The sequence below is a fragment of the Mobula birostris genome, chromosome 1, assembly GCF_030028105.1.
Source record: "Mobula birostris isolate sMobBir1 chromosome 1, sMobBir1.hap1, whole genome shotgun sequence".
Taxonomy (NCBI): domain Eukaryota; kingdom Metazoa; phylum Chordata; class Chondrichthyes; order Myliobatiformes; family Myliobatidae; genus Mobula; species Mobula birostris.
Genome location: NC_092370.1, coordinates 182,551,731 through 182,572,401, shown reverse-complemented (window position 1 = coordinate 182,572,401; position 20,671 = coordinate 182,551,731). Strand labels below are relative to the sequence as shown.

At 36.9% G+C, this 20,671-nt stretch overlaps 1 protein-coding gene across 4 annotated transcripts in view; it reads left to right on the top strand.

Annotated features, from left to right (window-relative positions):
• Positions 1-20,671, top strand: part of LOC140202236 (RNA-binding protein Nova-1) — a 334,247-nt gene that overhangs the window by 1,493 nt on the left and 312,083 nt on the right. For all 4 annotated transcript variants that reach the window (XM_072267131.1, XM_072267123.1, XM_072267114.1 and 1 more), the window contains exon 2: positions 372-515. In XM_072267131.1, coding sequence (XP_072123232.1) covers positions 372-515 — 144 coding nt within the window. The remainder of the gene's footprint in view (positions 1-371; positions 516-20,671) is intronic.

Below are 20,671 nucleotides of genomic sequence, written 5' to 3'. Positions count from 1 at the left end.
TTACAAATTCACAGTCACCATGGAAACCAGGACTGTCATCATCTTCTGATACATTATTCAAAATCCTTCTAAACATGGGTACGCAGAGACACTCTTTCTCCCTCTGCATCACAAAATGTCATTTATTTTTGTGACGTTTAACATTGAGTAACTATTTTTGAAATGTTCAGTAGTTGCAAATTTAATAAAATATATTATATAGACTAAAATATTTATTTCTCTACTAAACGCGATCATTTTCTTCAAAATTACCAATATACTAATTTATGATTACTCCGTTTTGCAGCGGAATCCAGGGCATAGATTTGGGGGAAATCTGTTTGCCCTTTTATCTCCGACTTTGCAATAATCTATTTGTTTTCCTTTTGCAGAAGACGGCCAGTATTTTTTAAAAGTCCTTATACCTAGCTATGCTGCCGGATCTATTATTGGAAAAGGAGGACAAACCATTGTCCAACTGCAAAAAGAGACTGGTGCAACGATCAAACTGTCCAAATCCAAAGATTTCTACCCAGGTAGGTGAAAGCGAGTTCAGAGATAATAATTGACAGCAGAGCAAAAGGTTCCCCCAAATAATCGGACGATGTAATAAGAACATTTAAAGCGTGTTGTTCGGGAAGTGTAAGTAAGGTATTTTACCTTCAGTCTACACTGTCAATGAAATTCTGTTGTAGTCTTCTGGTATGACATTTGAAGTATGTGTATTTGGCTCTAGTTATTCACCCATCCTCTTTAGCTGTTGAATTATGTTTCTGAATATGCCTATCCACCCTTCCCTGAAGATGGTTAAACGCGTGGGGGTGGGAGGGGGCAGGTGATAAATCTGTGTCTTTATTGCATTTATCAAATATGTGCCGCCCATGCTAATCACCCCCCCCCCCGTAATAATTATCAGAACTTAGCTATTGCACAGTTGTGCCTGAAAACAACTTTTGTTCTGGAAGAAATTGTAAAAAAAACTATCTGAGCTTGTCTGATGATGATTATGACGAATAACATTGCCAACGCTCTTAGGTTCTGGTTTGGTAAAGCCTGGTGTTGGGTGTCCGATTTAGTTCTGTCATTCATTTGGCTTTGGGATTGTGGCTGAGGTGAAACGAGCTAAATTAGAAACCAGTGGCTTAATGACAAAATAAAAAATTACTGCTCTTCGTAAGCAAGCTGACTGAGAATCCGGAGTTGCGTCCAATGGAATGAATGAATTCTGAGATCGAGATGGGACAGCTGGTGTGACGCTGCAGTCGAGCAATTGGGGCATTTTATTTCTCGGTGACATTAACTGGGTGAGAGAACAGACACGTTTCACTACAAACTACTTACCGTGTGGCTTTTCACCCTCGGTTTTTGTCAAATCGAGGCAGGCGCTCTATAATAAAATAATACCGGACTGCCGTCAAGTTGCAAGCGCCTATTCCTAAATAGAATGATTTTGACAACCGGAAGCAGAGCTTCGTTCTGATTATATTATCTTATGCGATGTTGAAAGGTTTCAGGTTTATGCGATTTAATGTTTGAATTGCAAAGAATCGTTTTCTCTTCAGGCCTAGGGAGATCCATTTCATACCTACCATCACAAACGAGGCGAATGCCACTTTGTGATTGTGTTATGTTTGTGTGTTTGATTTCCACCTTTCTTTCAAGCTTCATGAACAGACCCCTGTTGCACCCCCCCCCCACACACACACACACAAATTGTGCCTGGTACATGCAAGCACGTGTGGTTGTGTTGGTATCAGTCTGAATAACCCAACTCAAGGTACGTGGTCTGTGATTCGGTATGCGTTTAAGTACCTTAAAAATGTTAGATTTTGTTGCTCAGCAATTATATCCCGCAGATATGTTCTAATGGACTTGTCATGGAAAAGATGATTCCCCACCTCCATAACTGATCTCACATAAAAATAATACTCCTTTGAAAGATTCAAAATCTTCCATTTTTCTTTTATACTGAGCTAATTTCGGAATGCATTTCAATTACGTTGTAAATCTGGGAATTTTTCAGCGACGCTTGGCCCATTTCCTTACTAAGTGAAGAGTGTAAGCACTCTGCCAGCTCTCTTAATAATAAGTAGAATGTACGAATGTTTCACTATCACTCAGTAAGGCTGTCAGATTTATTTAAGGCGGTGTGAGGATTCAAAAGGCACCCTTCTACGTGATCCACATCCTTTATGCTGTTGCACCCAAAAGATGTTTGTGGCAAAAGAGGGCAGACATAACCACGAAATACTTTACATCTTACATTTAGCACAGGAATGACATTACAAACTTAGTTTATTAACAAAATATAATGACTGGAATCACCCATAGCACTATGTCTAAACATTTTCTTATATTTAACCAATGTAATATGCTTATGTTGACTGCCTTTTTGATTATTTATGCTGATCTGTGTTACACTACATGAAATAATATTTCAAATCGTCATAATTTGATCATTGACTTGTCAATTGTAACAGCATTGTGATTGCAGGAAGTGCATCATACCCAGTACAGTAATGCAGACTACTGAATAGCAATGCCAAACTTTATTTGTTACCACAACACCAGGTTTCCCTTTTTTGTCACAACTAATGTACATTTAAAAGTTAAAATAAAAAAAAATGTAATAAGCAAGCCTGTTGGGATTTATCCCTTCTGCACTTGATTGACAGTTAAAGCTTATACTAAAGGTGGATATCCACTTTTGCACTTACTGAGCTGTTCAGTATAATTACCAGTATTTATAGTGCTGCCATTTGTTTTCCAGTATAAACTTTTAAAAATACTCTTGATGGAACTAATGCACTTAAGTTTTAACATAAGTTTTGGTCAATATCATCAATTAATCCGCTATGAATAGAGATAAAATGGCAATGTGGATTATTTAATGATCATGTTTTCTGTTTGCATGTAGTGTTGCTTTAGAATCTATTTTAGCCTGCATTAAATATGGTATATAGAAATTCAGTGCATTGTTTAATAAATATTTCACAATTGCCTGTTAATTGGTCATGAAGATGCTGTTTTTCTTTAAAGAAGCATATTTTTCATATTACTCCTAGTCAAAGCACTTTAATGTTGTAGATGTTATTATGCAGTGGTATAGGATCAGTTGTGAAGTAAAAATATAGTTTAGAAAATTTGCCAATAACTGTACCGCCGAATTCCGTGATAATAGATATTTTACTGAATTGTTGGAATCAGAGTTTTTATACCATCCTGGTTGCAGCTATAATATGTTTTGAAAAAAATAGAATGCAAAATTCAAAATGAATATAAGAAACAGAGGGGCATACTTGATTAAGCTTTCGAAGCATTAATCTATAGGAACAAAAAGAAAATCAGCATTTCAACTCATTGGAAATACTGACTGAAACTGTAGTTATGGTTCAAATTAATGTGGAATCCTAAAAGATAGAAAGATGTTTCTGCACTACATGACAATAAACAATTAAAGTATGCTAACTGATGTATTGGAAAGTAACTGACTGCTCTGTATTTTACATTTAACATTCATAATATTTGTATGTTAATTTCAAGTTATTTTATTATTTTGCCAAATAACTGTTTATTAAAGGCAGTCTTCTTTCGAAAGAACTGCCAAATTTATTGCTTTTTGAGCTCCTCTGTGTGTAATGTTCTGAGTTGCTAAAATGATACATTTTCTATTTCTTAGTGATACATTACTTTTAACTAAAGTTGCCACTTTCTGTTAATTTTCTGATGTCTACTGAAGCAGAAAATTGCAATCATACCAATTTTGGGCAGAGCCACATCCTTTACTGCTTTATATCTCATTTTTACTAATGCCATATGCATGTAGTACTGAACTCTATTTGAGGATTGAAGACATTGATTTCACTTTGTGAAGAACTTTCTAAAGTCTAATGATATAACTAATGCCCTATAGTTAATAATTAAGTGAAATTTCAAAAATTTGAGCAGATATTATGTTACAGAAGGTACAGTTTAAGATATATCAAGTGCACCGCATGCTTAATATGTAATTGAAGTTCTAGATAATGTTATACTTTATCATTGGTGATAGGAAAGGGTGATGTGTTCCCAAAACTCTGAATTACTGCAGTAATGTCACATGTAGAATATAAAGCAGCTCCAGACATTTCATTGAACTTGGCCAGTAGCATGTGGTATGAAAGATAGTTTGTTCAAGGAAAAGCAAAGATGGTTGTGGAGATTTTTGATCTGTACAATCCCTTTCTTAAGATGATGCATGCTTTTGCCAGTCTACTTGCCAATTATCCAATAGAGCTGCCAGTGTCTTTGAATTACAGAAAGCTCTTGATGCTGCAGCTTTTTTTAGTGTTAAAAACCTCAGTAGAATCGGGATAGGGAGGTGATGTGTTGACATATAGTAGGTCACCAGCTGCACCCACTGACAATTCTTAACAGGACAGCTGCTGGTCATGTGATCTTTGTTGTTGGGCTTAAATGGTTACTTTCTTTTTGAACAAAGGATTTATCTGTGTCAAAGTTAAGAAATAAAGGACCAAGCACTGTTGGGATGAGGTAGAGAAATGAAGGGATAGAAAAAACACATTCAAAAATATCAATGTGGCTGGGAATACTAATAGTTAGTCACATGCTTACTTGAAACATCCTCTATGACTTGTGGTAATTTTCAGAATCAACTAAATTATGACAAAGTATTGTGTAAAGTTAGTTTTACTGTAAGTTAGAAAGAAAAAAATTAACAAGATTTGTGAATTCTGAGTTAAATTTAACAAATGGATTAACACATTTACCATTACGGGATGCAAACAAAAAATTACTTGCGATTATGTGTTGATTCATTGGTTTACTGTCTGGTTGCTTAGTTGTTACATTAGTAGATTAATAACCAAGAGACCAAAAGATATAAAATCAAATTCCACTAGGGTAGCTGATGAAATTAGAGTCAGTTAACTAAATAAATTTGGAATAAAAAGAAAGGAAGCTGTTTAAAAACCAAATATCCACTTTACTTAAGTTCTTTAGAGGAAGACCCACAATTGATTCTATACACCAGTGTCAATATTGTCCAGACATTTAGATAGGCCTGCTGATTGCATCAAACCTGACTGCAAACCTTTCATCACCATCTAATCTTATTAAGAATGGAGAACTAACACTGGGCAATAATACTTCAAATGATAAATTGTATAAATTCAGTAAGTTATGTAACTGTCCTCACTTTATTCAATTATTGTCCCACTTGTATGTAGTAATAGTTTGAACATTAAGATGCAGTGCTGACAAAAGTATTCATTGTTGGATGTTGATAACTTAGATACCACGACCTCTATATTTACAGGAGGAGGAGCTCTGCCTGATAATCGTTACAGAGAAGCTGGGCTACCTGTAAGCTGCATGAAGCCAGCCCAGTAACAGGTGCATGGACATATGGATGGTTGCATACTTGGCACAGCTTGATTTGGAGGGTAGGGGAGAGAATGGAGGTCGTGGTCTGTAGAGTGTGACAATCAGGAATGAGGGTAAACTAATGCCTGATCACAGTGAGAGATTGTGCAATTGGGAAATTTGTTTGCTTGAGGGACTGTGGGAGAAGTATTTCGGCATCTCTTATCCATAAGCATTTCTGGAAAAGCACTTAGCTCTTACATGGTATCAATATTGCCTCTCTTTACCTGTAAGAAAATAGATGATACCCACACAAACTTATTTAAAATTTCTCATGTATCCCCCTTTTCCTCAGCTTCAGTTAAAATTAAGATCTGATTTTATTCTGGATGTATTATCTGGGAATATTTATGTTTTATCACTTGTTTTTATTTGGTTTTAGTTTGGAAGTGTAGAATATTTCATGATTTTTAATTTCAGTTTATATTCATTGGAAAAAAAAATGAAATGCTTTTTATTAACTTTGTGCATAGGAAAATAACACAATTTTCTTGTCCCGATTGCTCCCTTTTCCTTCCTCCCCACACCTCAACCCCTTCCCCCAGCCAAACAAAATGTCACTAAATGTATACATTCCAACATAGAGAGATTAAGCCATGTGCTCATATCATAAGAATCAGGATTGATTCTGACAACATAAGAAACAGTTGTCAACTGTTCAACTATTAAAAATTATTAAAATAAATCCTCACTTGTGTTTTTATAATCCAGAAATCGAATAAAATAATAATTCTGAACAAAAATGATTTTGCATTGTTCCTGGTTATATATTATTATGTAATCGTACTTACTGCCCATTACGCTGCTGGTATTTGGGGCAGCAATGAAGGTCCTCCATGTCTGTCAGTGTTCAGGGCTTTCTTCATCACATCAATAGCTTCCTCTCAGTTTTCTCTACAGTCAGTCATGCAAGTCCAGGGTAGAATCTCAGGAATACTATTGTACAAGGACTCTTCATTGCTGTTTATGTAACAATTTTGTTTTTCTGGTCAGGGTTGTTAGCCCTAAGCTGAACCCTGAATCTGGAGGACCGGTGGACCACTCTTAGTCTGTCCTCTAACCTTTGACCTGCTTGGCATGGGTAACCCTACCAACAGCCAAAGTATAAACCCTGACTTCAGCCAACATAGCTCTCTGGGTTGCTGAGGTGCGTAAGCCTCCAGACCACGACAGGGTTGTGGTCCTCTTGGAGGATTATGTCATCATGTAGTAATTTAATCATGTAGTCTGGCTCAGCAACTGGAATGCTGGCTAAGAAAATAAAAATGTAAGTTTACTCAGATTGGTATAATCTGCAACCAAAACTCTGATCCACATCTGTTACTGGATGTATTAAATATAAATAGTAATATATGTAAGGTTTGCATTAATAATTATTACAAAGCAGTGTTAATAACATGACACAAGTTTCTCTCTTGGTGGCATCTGTTGAATCTGTACTTCAACCTCAATGAGTGAGCGTTAAAGGAAATATTAAACATGGTTTCAATGGCATTGTGGCCAATATATTGGACTGGTACATAGACTTTCCTTGTAAAGGAGTGTAGTAACATGTCAGTTTTAAAGTAGCTGGGGAGGAAGGTATTAACAAGCTGTCATATATTAAATTAAAAATGCCTTTTATTTTTAATAAGTCCATTGGAAATATAAATTTAGTGATAGAAATCACTGGGTTCTCATTCTTGTATGTAACACAAAAAAATATTTTTGATAGTCAGTGCTTTTCTGATTGGAAGTTCTGATTGATGTTGTTTTTGCTTTATATCGATGGTTTGGAAATGAATACATGAGATGCAATAAGTGCGTTTGTGAATGATGCAAAAGTTTGTGATGTGGATAGCAACGAAGCATGTTCAAGGCTGCAACAGGAAATGGATTGGGCAGAGAGTTGGGTGGCGTGTCAGCAGATGGAATTTAATTCTGACAGGTGCATTTTTGAGTAGGCCATACACATTAATTGGTGGAGTGCTAGGAATGTTGGTGAACAAGAAGACTTTGGGGTTCAAGTCCGTAGTTCCCTAAAAGTGGCAGCACAGATTGACAGGATGGTGTGAAAGATATATAGCATGCTTGCTTTCATAGGCTAGAGTTTTGGAATATAAGAGTTGGGAGATTATGTTGTAATTTTACTAATCACTGGTTAGGATATACTTGGAGTATTAAGTGCATTTCTGGTGGCAACACTATAGGAAGTATGTAATTGTGCTGGAGAGAGTACAGAGGAAATCAGAGGACTATTTATGGGAAGAGGTTGATAGGATTCACTGGAGTGATGAAAATTGAGGGGTAACTGGATAGAGCTATGTAAAATTATAAGAAACATGGATAGAGTAGCTGGTCACTTTTCCATGGTAGGAGTGTCAAAAACAAAGGGGCTTGGGTATAATGTAAGAGGAAGAAGTATTAAAGGGGATTTGAAGAACACGTTTTTTTTTAAAAACACAGTTGATAACTGCATCTTGCTGCCGTTAGAAGTGGTGGAGTCAGATATGATCACCATGTTTAAGAAATGTTTAGACAGGCAGTTAACTAAGCAAGGCACAGAGGGAAATGCATCTAATGTGAGCAAATTTGATTGGTGTATATGGGCAACAAGGTCAGCAGAACATGGTGAGCAAGAGAGCCCATTTCTGTGCAATGTCTCGGATATTAACTGTATTTCCAGCAGCCATTTTCTATGCACTATAAAGGTCAAAGATTTGAAATATTTTGGCACTGTTGACCCTTTAGAAATGTGGTTCGGATGAAGGGCCAACCTGAAATGTTAACTGTTTTCTGTCCATTGTTGCTGCTGAGCCTTCTGCGTGTTTCCGGCATTTTGTGATTTTATTAAGGGAATTCAAATATGCTCTGAAATAAATTTTTGGAAGAGTTTTCATTTCATTGCCTTAGTGCAGACTATGTACTTGCACTGATGTCAACAATCTGTCATCTTCTTGTCCACTGACTGATAGAAGCCACTGATAATTATTGCTTGATGACATCAATTAGCAGGAAATAATGAAAAGCATCTTCTTTCATGGAATGCCCTCTAATTTTTTGCCATTCATCATTTGAATGTGTTTGTATGCACATTCACAGCAGATTACTGGATTACAATTTTTAATTAACACATTTGTGTAATTGGCATAATCCTAATTGAGTAATTATTGGGAAGTAATTGGTTATAATTTCTGCAATAAGTCGAAAACTGGTGCTCTTGTACTGCGCTGTAGGTAAGAACGTGGGTTTACGTGTCAAATTTATGGAATGGAGAATTTGAAATTGAAAAGCATTGCAGAAGCAGATGTTGTTGCTGGTTGTACTGATTTCTAAAAATTTTATATAAATTATATTTTTAGTTCTCATCTGAATTACAGGAAGAGGTTTTCTAGTGTTTATGAAGTAGATTCTGACAGACCTAACTGATTCAGTGAGAGGTTTAGATTATTAAGCAGTGAAATCACTAAGTGTAAATTAAAAGCAATTATGATTTAATTAAATGCATGTAATTAACTGTCTTTAAAGACTCTATAATTTTATACTTTTGAAATGCAATTACTATGAAGAGGTTATTCAGTAGCATGTTTTGTGTAACACAATGGATATAGCATTTCTTGTAATATCATGACTGTACTGCACCTTTAAATTATTCCACCCTGTCAATATAAAATATTATAACTGAAATATCTTTATTCAATGAGAATAATAGGACTTTTGCTTCTTATGTATGCTATTATTAGGTATTAATATACTCTCAGTAACTAACCATTCCATTCAAAGGTTAACTGTAGGAATAAAGTTCTTGAAAATGTGTTAAGGAGTAACATGGAGTTATTACTTTCCTTGTTGGAGTTTTAACTTTCCTGGTAGAATATTATAAAGATCTATGGTTTCTTTGAAATAATAGAACCTGTATTTTGCTAATTTGGTCAGCATCAAACACTTGGGTCAGACACAATAGAGGAACGTTCAATCTTCTGTTTGACATTCTCACTTTCAGAAGAGCACCGTTGCTCTATTTCCTAAATTTACCATCCTGGGGTGACTAAATGTGATCGTTAATCTGTGCGTTAGTGGTGGAGGCAATATGTCGCAGTAAATTGTTTCAGTAAGTTAAAAGAAAAGACTGTATTCACATTGGGCCAAAGTGGATTTGAATCCTATCTTGGGTAGTAAAATTCTGGTTTAAAATCCAGTGTGCTACCCCATGCCTTGGAAATGAAATAACCATGAAGCTGTGATTAATAACCACTGAATATGGCAGCTATTCCTCATTCTTTTTTTCTGCTGGAGATAAAGATGTGGTAACCCAGATCTTTGTTGTTTGTTGACCACAATGTTTAGTTGCAGCTGTGACACTGGAGACAAGCCAGGATACAAGCTCTACTGTTGTAGATCTGTCAAGCCACAACTCTTAGAAATAGAAATGACTTTTGCAGTCTGCATATGAGATTGTCATCCCATTTCCATCTTTGGATGTAGTTCTGATATAAAATAGAACAGCATCTGCAGAGATCTGACTGACAAACCTCTCACTGGGACTCATCATTGCATGCTGCAGCAGGTACAGAGTTCTTTAGTCCTTTCAAAGGTTTGGGAATTTTGTTTTAAAATTCATCAGGAGACTAGAGGGAATGTAGTCTTGAGAGCAGTGTGCTTGATGTCAGTTGTCCAGTGCTGGAATGCCGCAGGTAATTGGGCAGGACGGGTGAGAAATGTAGCGATGTGCTTCTCACGTTGCACTGCAGCTGCTGCCGAGTTTAATTAATCTGACCCGTAGAGGCTGTGGTGTCATGGTGCAGCATACATACACACAGACAAGAAATGGCTAGACTTGACTTTCTCAGTTCACATTGAGTCAGTAGTATCAACCAGATGGGAAGAAAAGCTTCTGCTGCTGTAAAAATGCCATACAGTGAGTTGAATCACAAAGATTAGTAGTTATACCATTTATGACTTATCAGATTTCTGATAGGATAAAGTGCATTAAAATTATTTAGTTTGTGAAACAAAAGTGCAAACAGCTTAGCTAAAAGTGGACATCAGCTGTTGTTTTAAGGGTAGAACATTAATTTTGTTAAGTATTATGATCATGTTACTTCACAATGGTCGTTTGTGTGGATGTTGGCATTTCAATAATATGGTGCGTTGTTACTTACAGAACAATGGCACCCTTAACTTGTACTACATGTTTCCAGAGTATATTTTGTTTTGACCTCTGCTTTCTGCTAGAAACTAACTGAAATTAAGATGGATTTTCTTTCAATCTAGAGAAATGCGTTCCATGTTGATTAATGTTTGTGTTTTGAAAAAGCCTGCTTTTCCTTGGGATTTGTTGATGTCATCACATGATATCTCCTCTAATTACTTTGTTTCCATAGATGAAGACTTTGTACAAATATTGAAAGTAGAAAGCCTTGGGAAGTGAAGTAGCATCGTCGGACATACAGGTTTGCCTGGCAGCCTGTTAGCAATCAGTGAGTGTGAACGTGGAGAATTCCTAACTGTAAACAGGGTATTATAAAGAGGACTAGGTTATTGAGCCTTGTAGGCGACATCAGAGTGACTTCCTGGTTGAATTGTGAATGAATCTCATGCCTCTTATTCCTTAATACCATTAATTAACAAGTTATCTATCTCAGACTTGGAACTATCAATTGATCCAGCATCCACTGCCATTTGTTAAAGAGTTCTAAAATTCTGTTGCCCTTTGCATGCAGAGGTGATTTGTAACTTTTTTTTCATCACCAAATCTTGTTCTAATTTTTAGAGCATTCACTCCTTATCTCCCAAACCAGGGTAAATGGTTTCTTGTTTTTCTCTCTCTTTACCCATTCAGTTCCCATTTAACAATGAAATACAATTATAGTACATTGCCTCCCACTTTCTAAATTCGATGGAACGCAAATATTTTGTATCACTTTGCTGGATCACATGTCTGTGCAGAGAAGTATCAGTAAGCTGCAATGCACAAGTCAGCTTATTCCAGAATTCTGTGCCATGGTGCATCTAACTTCCAGCGGTGAGGCTGAGCTCAGAAGTGTGTACTTGGCCTTACCCATAGACAGTGCAGCCCTATTCTTTGAGTCGGTCACTGAGCTGGCCTGAAAAGTTCAGTGGAGATGAGAATGGTTGTACTTTACTTAATCCAAGTATTTTAAATTGCTGCTATCGCTTGTGTATTTTTAAGTCTTATAATTTTTTTTGATAATTCATCTCTGTATGATAATTTGACTGTAATTATTTAATAAGGCCTTTGAAAGTAGTGAGCTATCAACAGGTCATCAAAGTGACCTGGGGGCAGGGCTTCAGATCGCCAATTTAGGCCTCATCATCAATTATAGTGTGGCTGCAATAGCAAGGCCTGGACCTTTGGTCCCACAGGGCCACATAATATAGTGTGACCATGGGATTGACATAATCTAGCCTACAAATTTAGATATTGGAGTTAAGTTATGCAGTCATTTGGTTAATTTTAGAGATACAAAATACTGCCTGCAGATACTGGAAATCTGGAGGAACTCAACCTAAAGCACCAACTGTTGTACTTCCTCTATAGTTGCTGCCTGGCCTACTCAGTAGCTTTAGCTCCTTTGTGTATTGCTCCGTTTGGTTTATTTGCTACACTCATTACTGAAAAATGAATCCTTCCAAGTAATAATGGACTGGTAATGACGAATGACATTTTCCAAACCCTTCCAATTCCCTTTCTTTGCCTCTGTAATATGATGTTTGTAGTATATGGCTGTGGTGTTTAACTGTCTTAGTTAAATAGGCATTCATTTTACTACTGATCTTGTAAGGCATCATGAACATAGGAACAAAAGAAATAAAGCAGGAGGTAGCCATTCGGTTTCAAGTTTGCCTTGCTATTCATTAACGTCATGGATGATCGCCTACTTTGGCACCATTTTCCTGCCCTGCCCTGCATGCTGCAGCTGCATGTTAACTTTCAATAATTTGTTTACAATAACACCCATGTCCCTTTGAAGATGAATATTTTTCAATTTCTTACCTTTTAAATCATACGCTTAAAGCAAGATTTGTCTTTTCTCTATCAAATTGGATTGCCTTGCATTTTTCGAGATTTTTCTTTAGTGGTCATGTTGCTGCTTTCTCATTAAGTTTGTCTATATCCCCTTGAAGTCTCCTAGCTATTTAGGTGACCTATATTTCTATCCCTATTCAGCCTCACCCCCTCCAGCTCTTTCACTGTGTAATAGTCAGGCTAAATCCTGGTAAAATGAAGTGTTTGTTTTTCACTATTCTGTGGTTGCTTATTGTTTTACGTTAGGTTGAATTGAGTACCATTCTTTGTTATTGACACTGGGTTGAAAAGTACATGTTTTAACATTGTTGCTTGTACCAAATATTAACATGGTGTCTAACTGCTGGAAAAATACAATGCAACCAGTTGAGTGAAAAATGTAATGGAAATGAGAAGATAAATAACGTTTCTCCTTCAAAGAATGGGGTTTCCCTTCCTCCACCATTGATGCTGTCTTCACCAGCATCTCCTCTATTTCCTGGATATCCAAGCTCATCCTATCTTCCTGCTGCCTTGACATGGATAGAGTTCCTCTTGTCCTTGCCTACCACCCAATGAGCCTCCGCATCCAACACATCATTTGCTGTAACTTCCGCCACCTTCAACGGGATCCTACTACCGAACACATCAAGCACATCTTTACCTCCCCAACCCTACTCTTTGCTTTCCGCAAGGGTCACTCTCTCCATGATTATCTTGTCTGTTCATTCCTCCCCACAAGCTCCTACCTGGCACATATTCCTGAAAGGGACAGAAATGATATGCCTACCCATTCACCTCCTGGCTTGCCTCTATTCAAGGCCCCAATCATTCCTTCCAGATGAGGCAATATGTTACCTCTGAATCTGTTGGGGTCATCTATTGTGTATGGTGCTCCTGATGGAGCCTCCTCTATATTGGTGAGACCCAACGTAAATTGGGAGACCACTTTGTCGAGCTCCTCTGCTCTGTCTGCCAAATGCAGAGTTTACGGTAGCCAACCATTTTGATTCCTATTCCCATTCCTGTTCCATGGTTGATCCATACCCTCCTCTTTTGTCATGCTGAGGCTACTCTCAGGGTGGAGGAGCAACACCTGATATTCCATCTACGTAGCCTCCAATCTGATAGCATGAACATCGATTTCTCCTTCTGGTAATTATTTTTTCCCTCTCCCCTTTCCCTCTTTTTCTATTCCCCACTCTGGCCTCTTACTACTTCTCCTCACCTGCTAATCACCTTCCCCTGGTGCCCTTCCTCCTTCCTTTTCTCCCATGGTCTACTCTCCTCTCCTATCAGATTCTTCCTTCTTCAGACCTTTACCTTTCCCACCCACCTATCTTCACCTATTATCTTCCTTCCTCTCCTCTGTTTTTTATTCTGACATCTTCTCCCTTCCTTTCCAATCCTGAAGAGGGGTCTCAGCCAAAAATGTTGACTGTTTATTCATTTCCATTGATGCTGCCTGACCTATTGAGTTCCTCCAGCATTCTGTGTGTGTTACTCAGGATTTCCAGCATCTGCAGAATCTCTTGTATTTAAAATAAATAAGATAAAATTTTAAGGCCGCATTTAATCTTGAAATAATTTATTTTTGGACCTAATTTTCTCAATATCAATGTTATGGACATAAAACAGCTGTAACATTTACTCTGTTCAAGAATGCTTATCGTTTAGAGCTGTTGTAAAATATAAATACAAAATGTCATTTTGGTCTACAAATTATTCACAAAATGGGATGTGCATCACCTTCTCTATAAAGTATAGAATAATTGTTAATGTTTTTTCAGCAATGTAATCTATAATATTTAATTTTCAAGTTGGTAAAATACTATTTTTATGATGGTTTGTTAGAGCTAAATAGTTGACTACATCTGTCAGCTGAGTGTTAGAAATAATGAATAGCTGCAGTCTTAGGTTTGTGTATTATAGCCATTGCATTACTACCATTGCATACTTGGAAATGTTCTCTTTGGAAACTAATCTTAGGCTGCTGGATCCGAGAGCAATGAGTTTCATGTATTATCAAATGAATAATGAGAAGATATTTTCTCAAAATCTGGGGCAACAATTTTTCTTCAAATATAACACCTGAATTTTGCATGATTTGGAGGTGCAATTAACTGGAAAGTTCTCCAAAGCTTGCTAATTGTTTTAGCTATTTTATGATATAATTTACTAGTGGTTTCAATGCTATTTTTAGTAGTTAGCTGTATTTCATTTTAAAGACGTATTTACATTTTCTTGGTGTTATCGACCTCTGTAGGTCTACTTGTCCTGCACTCATTATGGCAAGGATAAGGTCCCCTGAGGTTTGCTTTAGAAATACTGAAAATGGAGTAGGCCATTCAGCCCCTGGAGCTGACTGAGACCATAGTTTATGTGACCTAGCTGAGTTCTTGGCCTCACATCCTCTAATACGTGTAGCCAGCAAAAGTTTATCCAGCATGTTTAAAATTGGTAATTCAGCTGTTATTTACTGCTTTTTGTGGGAGAAAAAAAATTAGAATCTTAATCATTCTTTTAAATTATTGCCTCTTATTTTCAAGTTGTATCCACTTGACCTAGATTCTCCCATCAGCAGAAAATATTTTTTCTTCAACTGTGCTATCAATAGCATAAAACAGAACAAAATCTGCTGTCCATCCCCACTCCAGGGAATTTATCCGATATATGTCCTTTACTCACATAAATAACTTTTAGAGCTGTGGTAACATTTTTTTATACTTCTTAGCTCTTTCTAGGGTTGATTATGTTGCTTTCCAAGGTGAGGTTTCTACATGCTCAAAATCTGGTCTAACTTCAGCTTTCCATTGATGTTGCAAAATGTTGTTTCCTTTGCATTTTAATAACAAACATTTATTTCACTACACTTAGTTTCCACCTTACATTTGCGGTCATACTCCTGTGGGCACCCGATTCTGTTTGGACTTGCACTGTTTCTGGTATTTCACCAATTACATATGTATTGCAAACTATTATTTTATTTAATCCAAAATTGATTACATTGTACTTATCTGTATTAAAATCTGGCCACCACAGGTTTGTACCCACACCTAATCAGTGACCCTGTAATTTCATGATCCTTTCTATGTTAGCTATTGTATTGCAAATCTTAGTGCTGTGCATATTTGGCTAGATGGTTATCTGTATGGTGCTTTTATAATCCTCGGTAATTAATAAAACTATCATCTAGAACTTCCACTTTGATTGCTAAATATACATATAGAAGTGACCATATATGGCAATCAGCTTCAAAAACTCCATTTCACCACAGCCTAAAGAATACATTCAGGAATACTATTCATTACTTGTTTAATACTACTGATCTAGAGATGAAGTTCACCTATTCATGTTTAGTTGAGATTTCAGCATATATCCTTTTGTTGGTACTCATTCTTATTTCTCTTTTGCCACATCAAGCCAATGAAAAAATGCCTTTAGTTTCATAGGCTGTAACTATAGACTCTGCTTCTGGACTGAGAAGCTGAGTGAAAATGATCTGCTAATTGGCCATGCAGTCGAGCTTGGTGACCACAAAGCTAATCATGATCGAGATCAGTTTTAGGCATAAAGTTTTTGTGTCTCTACAGTATGTTACATTCATTTCTTCTTTCTGGAGAGGGAACCCTGCTAGTTACTGTTGTAGTTATTGTCCTTGCTGCCTTTAAAAAAGACTGACTTTTGAGTGAATTGACTTTACTTTCCATACACTATAGTCATCTGTATTGCCTTACCTTCAAATCATTGACTGACTGTGTTGTCAATAAATATTCTGTTGACTTTAATAAATAGTCTCTTCTGTGAAACTCTCTCACATACTCTCTGGAAGTCAATATAGTTTATATCTAGTGATATTTCTCTGACTGAAATATGATTTTAAAAAATCTAGAAATCTTGACCAGAGTTGATGTTTGGGTCAATGGCTTTTAATTGATCTGATAAAAGGTCATTGATCTGAAACATTAACTCTGTTTTTCTCTCTCCACAGACATCCCTTGACTTGCAGAGAATTTTTAGCACTTTATGTTTCTGAGTCAACCTCAGCACATCACTTCTTGTATTACCTTGAATTGTAGGTATACCCATCCCTGCCTATTCTCCTTAGTGCATTTTCTCCCATTGGTTCTCATCACTTGTGCATTGCCAGGGCGCACTGTAATGGTTACCATTAGCAATGAGTTTACCTTAACTCTCTGAACACATGCCACTGGCCACTATCCCTTCTTGCAGAAGTAGAGAATCAGCCATCTTGTAACCGAGAGTGACAGAGGAAGAGATACTGAATATCAGTAGATTCACAGTGTATCTTCACAGCTACCTGAACTTAAGTATCAGATTGCTGCTTTGCACACAACATGCACTCGCGTTGACATGATGTCAACAGGAAGTGAAATTTGTAATATCCTTACCATGATGGTTCTAATTCATGCTTGGGCTTTACTGTAGGACCATCACGTGCCCCATGGGAGATCATGCTGTCTATCAGCACCCCTTCATCAGTGCTCATCCGGTCCAAAGTGTACTTCCATAAAGTTGTGATATAGCTCAGCTCAGAATTATTTAAATCATTGAGACTATTTAGACAGATAATTGGCATTTTACTTTCATCAGAACTTGGAAAAAGGTAGAGGAATGCATGTGATAAGTTGGTAAGTTGGGGGCTAAGAGTAGTTGAATGACACTAGTATATGTGATGCCAACTGAGAAAAGGTAATGAAGGCTTGTAAGTAGCAGCTGATATGTTCACTCTACCCCTTCCCCTTGTCAGAAACTTAAAACATGTTGATTTCTAATTTTTCCTAGTTCTGATGGAAGGTCGCCAACTTGAAACATTAACTTTTTCTCTTTCCACAGATGCTGCCTGACCTGATATTTCCAGCATTTTCTGGTTTTATTTCAAATTTCCAGCAACTGCAAATTTTTTGGTTTTGGATTCTCACTCTGGTGACCTGCTTATTACAAGTGAACAAGAGCAGTGTAACCAAGGCATGTGAGAAGATGCAATTCTGTCCAGGCTTTACTTCACTGAACACTGGTGCTGTGCTCCAGAGACTACTGAATGTTGGATGTTCTCGCAGGCATCCTGGTGCAGCTGTGTGTGCTTGGAGAAAAATGAATGTGAATCCCTCAAACACATATGGCATGAGGTCATAGGCCATTGCAGTATCTTAGACTGGGGATATGCAGACCTGAACCAATGTATTTAACACTATGAATGCCACCTTAAATAAGGTGCATGATATACCGAAAATTCTAAAGGCTTCCTAATGCTTTATACTTAAGTTATAAGTTAATTTTCAAACAATACACGGTAGGATAGCTAATATATAATTCTGCATTTTCCCTGTCTCACTTTAAATAAAAATAGATTCCAATTAAAAAAAAATCTAAATAATTTTGGAAGATGATAGTTGTGCAGCTACATTGTTTTCCTGACCTTTTTTAAAGTCATGGTATTGGGGATTAGTCACTTCCTCATTTCATTATTTTCTTTGCTGTTGTTAATTTACTTTAATTCTGGTGAATTCTTGTCTACAAGTTTCCATGGAATTTTTGGCATACACTTTCCTTTCCTGTAAGGGTACTCATGGATTAATTAACTTTTTTTCCATTTCTTTATTTTACTTTTAGTGAAACTTCTATCACTTTTAAGGGTTATGTTGCTCCTGGCTATGCTATTTTTCCTAACACAACTGTAAGAAAAATCCACATTTATCTTTGATACTATTTGTAAATTGTCTTTAGATTTCTCTTTCCATTACTCCTATTTTGTTATATTTATTGCAGTTCTTAGGTTTGTGTTAACTTTAATCCTTGGCTTTTAGTGCCTGTGTCTTTCTTTTCTGCCTGTGGATTTCATTTGGTGAGCTAAACAATTGCTCCTCAGAGAAGTAAGCTTGCTCTCTACCACATTAAGTGATTTGAAAACTTCCTGTTGGTGTTCTGTTACTGTATTTCATTAATGAGAAAAAATTATCTTGTGCAGTCTCTTTCTAATCATACGGAGGTTACCTATATTTAGAATCTTGATATCATTTTTGCAGTTTTAGATACATTGGATTTCAGTTAATAGGGACACATAGGGACCAGTATATTTTGCCCATTAAGCGCCCCAATTAGCCAGAGTTTCATGGAAATGGTTAAGATGGTATAAAAAAAGACAAACTACCATTTTAAGTGAGTAACAAATTATGCATTTAAATGAAATACAGAACAAATTATGACACCACCACTACTACTATAGTACTGTGTATGAGTTCTGACAGAGGAATTCATCCAATGTACACTACCATGTTCTTTCGATTGACCGTAAATGAACAAAATCAGCAGACGGCTAGTGCAGAAAATGAACAGTCTGCATTGCCTTTATACATGGAATAGTGTAATCCACCAATAAATATCCTGGTGTCCTATGTAGTCACTAGATCAAGTTCAGATGTGTCAACTTCGTCACTTTCCTTGTCCTCCCACCTTGGTGTTTTGATAAAATGCTTTCAATGATTGCGTCCTCCAAGACTTCATTTTCATTGTAACATTCAAGATGATTGTCAAGACAATGGATTCTGGTTAATTAGTCTTTTGTTTAACTGGGGCAGCCACTTATTTGGGACAACTTTGAAAAGAACAAAAACTAATGAAGCAAATAGGGCTGGTTCCCTTTGTTTCTTTGGTACACTATGCAACTTTACAATAGATTTTCATACAGTACTGTGCAAAAGTCTTAGTCACATACTGAATATAGCTGGGGTGCCTAAGACTTTTACACAGTACTGTAGTAATTTTGTGTATTGCACTGTACTGCTACAAAGAAAAAAACAATTATCATGGCGTGTGAGTGGTGATAAACCTGATTGTGATATGGGTCTCTATTGTGGATTGAGAGTGAGAAGGTGAGGACGGTGAGGGAAATCATGTTTGGGAAAAGGAGAGGAGAGGGAGCGGGAGGCATCAGATAGACATTCTGTAATGATCAATATTCTAATTGTTTGGAATCAAATGACAATCAACAGAGAGCAGGGTTGAATGTAAAATGTTCAAATTGGCAGTATGTGGCTAGTGGTATTCCACAAGAACAGTGTTACAATTATTACCACTAAATCTCTTCTAAATTACTTAAGTTATGGGCAAAAACACATATTCAAGTTTGCTTTGACAAATATTGATAGTAGAATATACTGTTTAGTAGAAAATGCTACATAAAATCAAGATTTTAATAGGTTAACCAAATAAAATTCAGTACAGGCAAATTGGAATATATTACCTCAGGTTTAAGTGCAATAAAGAGAAACATTTTCTAACTTCTGAAGAATTAGAAGCAATGGAAGTTCGTGTGCATAAACAATCAAAAATGCCAATGGAGCACTGAACTTGTATCTGGAGTACTAGATTACAAGAGAACAGAAACAATGCTACAGTATAGCATACACCCGACTTGACCATGGCTGGAATATTGTGAGTTATCTTGGGAACTACCTGTTAGGAAGTGAACGTTGGCCTTGGAAGGGGTGTATTGTAGATTCAGTTGAATGAATCTGCAGACCAAAGTTAACATATTGCAAAGTAATTGTGCAGACTATTTGTATTCCTAGGCATTTACAAGGTTAAAGGACAATTTAATTGTCTGGAACCTACTAATATGCTGTAATTCTACTGTTTGGAGAGTCAAAGGGCTAAAAGGTATTGTCTTAAAAAATGAGCAAACACTTTTACATTTATGGGTGGTAGACATTTAGACTTTATTTTTAGAATGCCAATTGTAGGTTATTTGTTTCAGGTCGAGACCCTTCGTCAGGACTAACTGAAGGAAGAGTTAGTAAGAGATTTGAGAGGGGGAAGGGAAGATCCAAAATGATAGGAGAAGACAGGAGGGGGAGGGATTGGGCCAAGAGCTGGGCAGGTCTTGGCTCCATCCCTCCCCCCCTGTCTTCTCCTATCATTTTGGATCTTCCTGTCCCCCTCCCACTTTCAAATCTCTTACTAACTCTTCCTTCAGTTAGTCCTGACGAAGGGTCTCGGCCTGAAACGTTGACTGTACCTCTTCCTAGAGATGCTGCCTGGTCTGCTGCGTTCACCAGCAACTTTGATGTGTGTTGCTTGAATTTCCAGCATCTGCAGAATTCCTGTTGTTTGTGTAGGTTATTTGTTACTATTTTTGAAATTAGTCTTCATTAATATACCTTGGGATCTGGAACAAAAGCAGTTGATTGATAAGTCAGCAATGATGCACCAGTGAGGGTAGAAACAGGATGATCTGGC